We start from the raw sequence: 9,051 nt of genomic DNA, 5'->3' as shown, positions 1-9,051 counted from the left end.
AGATAGATAGATAGATAGATAGATAGATAGAAAGATAATTGATAGATGATGGATAGATGGATAGATGGATAGATAGATGATAGATGGATAGATAGATGATAGATAGATACATAGATAGATAGAGGTGATGGATGGATGGATGAATTGATGGATGGATAGATGATAGATATATGATAGATAGATAGATAGATAGATAGATAGATAGATAGATAGATAGATAGATAGATAGGATGGATGATAGATAGATATAATGTGTGTGACAGAGAGATAGGGAAAGAGAGAGAGAGAGAGATAGGGAAAGAGAGAGAGAGAGAGATAGGGAAAGAGAGAGAGACAGAGAAGAGAGAGGGATATTGGAAGATGCTATCCTGTCTCCCCTGGTCCTTCTTTTTCATTAAACTAGTCACACCCAGTTCCTGCAACCGTTCTTCACATGTTTTAGTCTCCAGTCCCCTCATCCTCTTTGTTGCTCTTATCTGCCCTCTTTCTAGAATCTTCGGATCTTTTCTACATCGTGGCGACCAAAACTGAATGCAAATATTCCAAGTGTGGCCTTCCCAAGGCCTTATAAAGTGGTATTATCCCTTCACGTGATCTTGATTCTATCCCTCTGTTTATGTAGCCTAAAACTGTGTTGGCTTTTTCGGCAGCTGCTGCACACGGCTGGCTCCTATTCAAATGGTTGTCCACAAAGAGGATTAAAAATGTTTTAATTTCAGTGTTTGGTTTGACTGCTGATGCTAATGGCATGAACATTTTTTCCCCTACAGTAAGCATTCTTTTGGTGTTTTAAAAACCCTAATGATCATTTCCAATATTCATGTGGTGAACAAGAACTCCCAGCTCCTGCACAATCTCACCCTGGGCTACAAGATCCATGACAATTATATGAGCCTTTTTTACACTTCTGAAGCCGTGCTGGACATGCTCTCCACTGGGGAAGCCAATGTCCCCAACTACAGCTGTGGAAGGAAGGAAAACCTCCTGGCTCTTCTGGATGGAGCTAACAGGGACATTTCCTTCCAGATGTCAACAGTAGCAGGACGCTACAAAATCCCCCAGGTTGGTGTGTGTTTTTCTCTCTCTGGAAAAATGAGCAATGGACGGTGGAATTCATGGGATTCAAGAGCTGATTTTCACTATGTTAACCAACAAACCAACAACTCTGTTTTAGCTTATTATGTTCCCATTTGAATTCATCATATATGTCCTGAGGAACAATAAAATCCCTGGAGAGGACTTTCGACTGGCTAATCATCTATTTTTTTAAAAAAATACCCATAGTTGTGAGACACACCAATGGCACCTTCATTTTCTTTTAGAAATAAAACAGCTGGCATATCCAGTTAGCTTCCAGCGGGCAATTGTAGTAGTCCTAGATTTATGAACACAGTTGAGTCCGAGGTTTCTGTCGCTGAGTGAGACATTGGTTCAGTGAATTTTTACAAGAGAAGAGAATACAGAAGATAAGAGAATGCAGAAGAGAAAAGAATGCAGAAGAGAAAAGAAAAGAATGCAAGATGCAGAAGAGAAGAGAATGCAGAAGAGAAGAGAATGCAGATGAGAAGAGAATGCAGAAAAGAAAGGAATGCAGAAGAGAAAAGAAAAGAATGCAGAAGAGAAAATGTAGAAGAGAATGCAGAAGAGAAGAGAAGGCAGAAAAGAAAAGAATGCAGAAGAGAAAAGAAAAGAATGCAGAAGAGAAAAGAAAAGAATGCAGAAGAGAATGCAGAAGAGAAAATGTAGAAGAGAAGAGAATGCAGAAGAGAAGAGAATGCAGAAAAGAATAGAATGCAGAAGAGAAAAGAAAAGAATGCAGAAGAGAAGAGAAAAGAATGCAGGATGTAGAAGAGAAGAGAATGCAGAAGAGAAGAGAATGCAGAAAAGAAAAGAATGCAGAAGAGAAAAGAATAGAATGCAGAAGAGAAAAGAAAAGAATGCAGAAGAGAATGCAAAAGAGAAAATGTAGAAGAGAAGAGAATGCAGAAGAGAAAAGAAAACGCAGAAGATGATGCAAAAGAGAAGAGAATGCAGAAGAGAAGAGAACAGAGAAGAAGTTGGAAGTACCTTGGAGGTCTTCTAGTCCAACCCCCTGCTCAAGCTGGAGACCTTATACCACTTCTGGAGGCAAATTGTTCCACTCGTTGATTGTTAGGAAGTTTCTCCTTAATTCCACGTTGCTTCTCTCCTTGATGAGTTTCATTGCTTCCTGTCCTGCCTTCGGGTGCTTTGGAGAATAGCTTGACTCCCTCTTCTTTGGGGCAGCCCCTCAAATATTGGAAGACCGCTGTCAGCATTTTTTTTGTCAGCTTCTTGTATTCCAATTTTACATACCGTCTTGTTAATATTTCATTGGAACGAAGTTGGATTTGTCCATATCTCATATTTTGACCGTAGATCATTATAACACCGCATTCTTCTCTGCTTTTTTGTTTTTTAGATCAACATTGAAAGCGCTTCAGAGGTCCTGAGTGATAAAACTCAATTCCCCTTTTTCCACCCATTGGTCCCTAAAGAAGGGATCCAGTACCCAGCAATCGTCCAGCTGCTCCTCTATTTCAGATGGACTTTGATTGGTCTCTTCGCTTCAGACACGGAGAACGGAGAGGACTTCATGAGGACTTTCCCTCCTATGCTTGTCAAGAGTGGGATTTGCGTGGTTATATCCCGACGGATTGCAGTGACTGGAAACGTAGCTCCCCTCAGGGATGCCCTCTCCAAGTGGAGACAAGTCAACGTCTTCGTTCAGTTCCTAGAATTCGATTCCATCTGGGACAGGTTCCTTCCTTTCCATTTAGTCTTAATGCGTTTGCCAGGACCCATCGAAGGGAAAATCTGGCTTCTCTCCAATTTCGTGCAGTACAATATGAGAAACAGCAGGCTGTTCAAATACATCCACAGCATGTGGAAATTTGCCTATTATGGGAAAGGAGAGCTGAAGGATGATGCCTTCAAGCCTAATTTCTTTGTGGAGAAGAAGTTTCAAAAACATTATTTTCGTTGTGTCCTTTCAAAGTATGGATTGTCTGTCAGGACCCGGAGAAGGTGCACTCAGATCGCCCCACTAGACATCCAAAAGAAAGCCAACAAGACCCGGGTCAGAAATTTCCACAAAATGTACAGTACTTTTGAGGCTCTGGCCCATGCCATGAATGACGCTTATTCCTCCAGTTCCAGGAGGAGAAGGAGGGAGGATGGAGAGAGGCTGCAGCCGTGGCAGGTATGGGGAGGGGGAATCCCAATATGGATCCATTAATCACGGTTCCTTTGGAGAAGGGATCCAGAGGAGAAGGTGGGGAACCTTCTCAATCTATGTATGCTACAGAAGTCCAAGAAGTCTGACCAATCTATTCACTCAGGGTATAAGAAGAGATTGGATCGTCCCTTGTCTGAAAGAGGATAGGTTCACCTGCTTGAGTAGGGGGCTGGATTAGAAAAACCTCCAAGGTCCCTTCCAGCTCTATTCTCTATTGTACTCTACTCTATTCTATATCCTATAGTCTAGTCTAGTCGAGTCGAGTCGAGTCTAGTCTAGTCTAGTCTAGTCTAGTCTAGTCTAGTCTAGTCTAGTCTAGTCTAGTCTATATTCTGTTCTGTTCCGTTCTGTTATTCTATTCTATTTTCTATTCTCTATTCTACTCTATTCTATATCCTAGAATGTTCATATTATTAGACTTATTTTTTAAATACTACTTTATTATTGTTCTAGACAGCTTAACAAAACCAAGAAGTTTTTAAAAATAAATATTTGATCTGAAGAGGCCCAGTGCTATTTTATCTTCTTTGAAATAGCTGAGAATAACTATACTTCCAGAAAGCCACATCAATTTTAATAGCATCTGTACAAGTATAGTCTGAAATGTAACCCTACAAACAGTGTATATTGCCTGTTTGCTGTTTGTTGCAAGGAGGCAAATGGCTGGGAGGCAGAGGCAGATTTTTCCCATTGTTTTCCTCCCCAAAATCTAGATGCTTCTTATACTTTGGAGCATCTTATTCATACAGAATCTCCTCTCTTGTCACTGACTTGATATTACCATGTTTGACAGTCCAACTAAGATTTACGTATGTTCTATACACATCCCATTGATGCCACAAAAATCCACACATAGACGTAACCCTCCGTCCTTTTTCTCCCTGAATAGTACAGGGGATCTAGCTGGTTGTATGAAGCCTCTAGCCAGATTTTTCTCGATGTATTTGTGCATTTCCTCTAATTTCTTAGGTGTCATCGAATACATTTTGGGTTTTGGGACTTTGACCCGGAGTAGGATCTCAATAGCGCAGTCAGTGGAACAATGTGGCAGAAGTATATCTGAGAGATTTTGTAAGTTGGGGAAGCTGTTCCCATGAATTGCTCCTTGTTGTCTTTTCTCAAGGCTCACTTTCGTTTTGCAGTCAAGTACGATTTTGAGATCTTACTTAAATATTTCATTTGTTTACACATAACTCAAGGTGGCAAACGTATCCAGCTTCCTTGCTTCAATCAATTTTTTATTACAATCACAGACCAATGTTGTCACTCGCAAGGATTTTAATAATATTTTTTTGTTCTTCAGTTTATCACCTGATTTGCAAGGTTATCAATAATGGAAAACCACATCTATTTATTTTCTCAATACAGAGAGTATTTTACCAGTATAGGAGTGACGATATTTTCTTTCTAAAAAAATATCTTTTTCGTTCACTTGTGAAGATAGTGGCAACACCTGTTCTTTCTCCTAAATATTAAGCCTATTTGCAAGTTAGAGAGCCATAAAAGAAAAGATGCAACTATAGGGAGAAATAACCCTGTTTTTGTTTTTCAAATTCCTGGGTGTTTCCATACTAGTTTCATCCCTCACTGGAGAAGAACGCCTTTCTCAATATTTCTGACATAGAATTGTATTTCAACCAAGATGGAGAGTTAGCAGGAGATTTGTCCATAATAAGACATTTGGTTGTTGACATGAAGTTCGAGAAAGAGTTTGTGGGAACGTTCGAAAGACACAGACTCTATATCTACCAAGACCATATTTCACAGCTACAGTTTTTCAACAAGGTAGGAGAAAGTTTGCGGGTCTTCTTGTCTTCTTGTTTTCCAAAGCTGGTGGGCCCATTTCCAAAGGGCTCAGCCTGGTCCTCAAGCGCGATGACCATCGCTGGGAATTGAACCCAGGGAACAGAAATTGGATTGTTTTGTTAAGACTGCTTGGGAGGCCTTATGAGGAGATAAGGGTGTGAGGAGGAACTCAATTGTCACTCAAGAAGACCCCCAAGGTCCCTTCCAGCTCCTACTCTACTCTACTCTACTCTAATCTACTCTACTCTACTCCACTCCACTCCACTCCATTCTACATTTTTTCTGCATTCTATTCTATTCTACTCTATATACTCTATTCTAGTTTCTATTTAATATTTTCTATTCTATTCTATTCTATTCTGTCTTCTCTTCTGTTCTAGTTTCTCTTCTTTTCTACTCTTCTGTTTTCTTTTCTATTTTCTGTTCTGTTCTATTTTCTCGTCTTCCTTCTCTTCTATGTTCTCTTCTCTTCTATTTTCTATTTAATATTTTCTATTATAATCTTTCTTCTTTTCTCTACTCTTCTATCTTCTCTTCTCTTCTCTTCTGTTCTATTTTCTCTTATCTTCCTTTCTATTTTCTCTTCTGTTCTGTTCTATTTTCGCTTCTCTTCTGTATTTTATTCTGCATTCCAATTCTGTTCTGCTCTACTCTATTCTTAAATCTTTTCTCAGTTCCATCCCTCCAGATTTTATGAAGTAGAAAAATCCTCTATTGCAACGTTAGATGCCCAAAGCAAAAAGGGAGGAACTAAATGAAGACTCTTCCTGTAGTTATATCTCCTACAAGTCTGAAATTTCATATTTACCCAAGTGAAGGCCAGAGAGGCTAATGTTCAATGTTGACCTTTATTTTCCATGGATGGTGACTCCTAACCCATTTTTTTTTTTTTGCCGTTCCTGGGTTTTTTTTCCTGCTCAGTCCCTGCCTGAGTCCAAATGTGTGGAAAGTTGTCATCCTGGATTTGTCAAGAAGGCTCGAGAAGGAGAGCCAGTTTGCTGCTACGACTGCGTTCCTTGTCCAGAGGGGACCTTCTCCACTCAGAAAGGTGAGTGACACCGGAGGAAAATGGGAGGCTTTGTGGAATTGGATCCATTCAGAACATTTTCATGAAAGTTAAAAGACAGTTTCAAGCTAACCTGTTTGATTGTTTATTTTCGACCTGCACAATTTCTTATTTGAAGGGAATTAAAGTGAAAAGACCTTGAAGGAGATGTTGAGAAGGAGATGGGGAGGAAAATATGGCATAGTGGGCAAGCTTTACTAAAGCAGAGAAGACATCTCCAATGCTTTTTCGTTTGGATCTGTCCTGCTAAGTTTTCCTTCCTGGAAACATCTAACTTGATGAATTGTCTTAGGTCCACCTGATGAAACAGTTACTGCAATGGGTTCTACCTGGGCCTCCTCTTGAGGTGTTGCTGGTCCACAGTGAGGTGGTGTGGATTGTGATGGGCACACACCATTGCATCCATGTTACCTTTTCTTCTTTAATGGCCAGATGCCTTTCTTGTCGCCAGTGTATAGTTTTGTTCAGCAGATGTATTCTCATCATGCCCAGAGAGAGAAATATCTGCCTCTACCTAGGATTGAACTCACAAACCTCCTGATTGTGAGCTCCACCTCTAGGCCACCGCGCCACTCCTTCTTAGCCACATAATTTTATATATTTAAAAGGCAGAATGTTCAATACATTGTCTTCTTTGCTTTTCTCAGATATGGAAAAATGCACCAAGTGCCCTGATGATAAATACCCAAATGAGGAGAGAGTCAAATGCATCTCCAAAGTAATAACTTTCCTGTCTTTTGAAGAACTTCTGGCCATCATCCTGGCCTCTTTTGCCTTATTCTTGTTCCTAACCACAGGCCTTGTTTTAATCCTCTTCATTAAATACCGAGAAACTCCCCTTGTCAAAGCCAACAACCGGGACCTCTCCTACATCCTCCTGGTCTCCCTCCTGCTTTGCTTCTTGTCTTCTTCTCTCTTCATTGGTCAACCAAGGAAAGCCACCTGCCTTCTCCGACAGACGGTTTTCAGCCTCGTCTTCTCCGTGGCTGTTTCTTCTCTCTTGGCCAAAACCATCACGGTGGTGCTGGCTTTCCTGGCCACAAAACCAGGAAACCGAGCGAAGAGATGGTTGGGGAAGAGCTTGGCCAACTCCATCATCCTGTCTTGTTCTGCTGTCCAAATGATCATCAGCTCCGTCTGGCTCGGAGTTTCTCCTCCCTTCCCTGACTCTGACCTCCACTCTCAGCTTGGAGAGATCATCCTGCAATGCAACGAAGGGGCCGTTGTCATGTTCTACATCACCCTCAGCTACATGGGCTTCCTGGCTGCCATCTGCTTTACGGTGGCTTTCCTGGCCAGGAATCTACCCGGGGTCTTCAACGAAGCCAAGCTGATCACCTTCAGCATGCTGGTCTTCTGCAGTGTCTGGGTGACTTTTGTGCCCACCTACCTGAGCACTAAAGGGAAATATATGGTGGCTGTGCAGGTCTTCTCCATCCTGGCCTCCAGTGCTGGTCTGCTGGTCTGCATCTTCATCCCCAAGTGCTACATTATCCTTCTGAGGCCACACCTGAACACAAAGGAATATCTTACAGCCAGAAGAAACATGGAAACATGAGGCAGAGGAAATTCCAATGTTTAACATGTTCCAACAATTTAGAAAACAGTCTAAGCGGTTCTCTGTGCTGGAGTCATTTATTTCCCTGAAATAAATGAAGGGGGTGTGGAAAATTGCAAGGAAATGGACACGTGGAAGGAAGGGATGGGACAACCCAGGTGCCCTCATTTCTCCGTCGATTTTATTCCAACTGCAGCGGATACGTTTCGTTTTATTCAGACAAGGCTAGTTTCTGGTTTTTTTTAATTAAAAGTTTTTTTTATTTTTTATTTTCAAAACATACACAACACATAAAATCTTCCTTTTTTACATACTGTAGAAAGTGTATCAGTTGGTTACAAAAGACTTTCGTGCATCTCTTCCATAGTCATCAAGCTTAATTCATAGTAACTCAAGTATTTTAACTCAGATAGTTATTTATGTTACCGTCATCATACCTCCATTTTCATTTCACTATAATTGTTTAAACATCCTTTATCATAAAATATACCAAGATTTAATGCGTAACCACATACTGGCATTTCATTTACTATTTCTAAAATCCTTCAATGATACTAAATCCTTATGTCTTATTTTAGCTAAACATCCATAATATTTAATAACAAAGTTTTCTATCCCTCTTTCCAAATTACTGTTTACAATTTACATCTCATTTCCTTATGTTGTACCCATATATATATATATATATATATATATATATATATATATATATATATATATATATATATATATATATATATATATATATATATATATATATATATATATATATATATATATATATATATATATAAATATATATATAATTAGTGTCACAACCCCTGGTAAGCCCCAATTATGGGAGGAAACTAACTGCTTCCATCATCTGTCAATCGGCTCGTCACAAGAGTCCATCACGACAGAAACCCAATATTTTTTTTATTGTTGCCTTTGTTATATTTGTGTTTTATTTGTGCTGATAAATAAATAAAGGGAGACTAGTATAGATCTATTTCAAGCTATTTAGCTCTCATCAGCTAGCCATACCCTTACTGGGATTCAAACCTGTGCTGTATTGCATCTTAGGCAAACGTCTTAGCCATTATGCCGCAGGTCTCCTCCTTATCAGCTGAAGCCAGGGAAGAAGGTATATATTTAGTGTCACAACCCCTGGTAAGCCCCAATTATGGGAGGAAGCTAACTGCTTCCATCATCTGTCAATCGGCTCATCACAAGAGTCCATCACGACAGAAACCCAATATTTTTTTTTACTGTTGCCTTTGTTATATTTGTGTTTTATTTGTGCTGATAAATAAATAAAGGGAGACTAGTATAGATCTATTTCAAGCTATTTAACTCTCATCAGCTAGCCATACCCTTACTGGG

General features: G+C 39.9%; 1 protein-coding gene across 1 annotated transcript; it reads left to right on the top strand.

The window, feature by feature from the left end:
- Positions 1 to 3,119: 3,119 nt before the first annotated feature.
- Positions 3,120 to 8,342, top strand: TAS1R1 (taste 1 receptor member 1). The gene is made up of 4 exons (XM_087702224.1): positions 3,120 to 3,220; positions 4,832 to 5,041; positions 5,984 to 6,110; positions 6,776 to 8,342. The coding sequence occupies exons 1-4, from the start codon at positions 3,149 to 3,151 to the stop codon at positions 7,684 to 7,686; spliced, it is 1,320 nt and encodes a 439-aa protein (XP_087558350.1). The 5' UTR covers positions 3,120 to 3,148; the 3' UTR covers positions 7,687 to 8,342.
- The last annotated feature ends 709 nt before the right edge of the window (positions 8,343 to 9,051 follow it).

Source organism: Thamnophis sirtalis, unplaced genomic scaffold (assembly GCF_051295495.1).
Source record: "Thamnophis sirtalis isolate CommonGarterSnake01/CBP01778 unplaced genomic scaffold, rThaSir2_p1.2 scaffold_15, whole genome shotgun sequence".
In the NCBI taxonomy this organism is placed as follows: Eukaryota; Metazoa; Chordata; class Lepidosauria; order Squamata; family Natricidae; genus Thamnophis; species Thamnophis sirtalis.
This window is presented reverse-complemented; position numbering and strand designations above follow the sequence as displayed.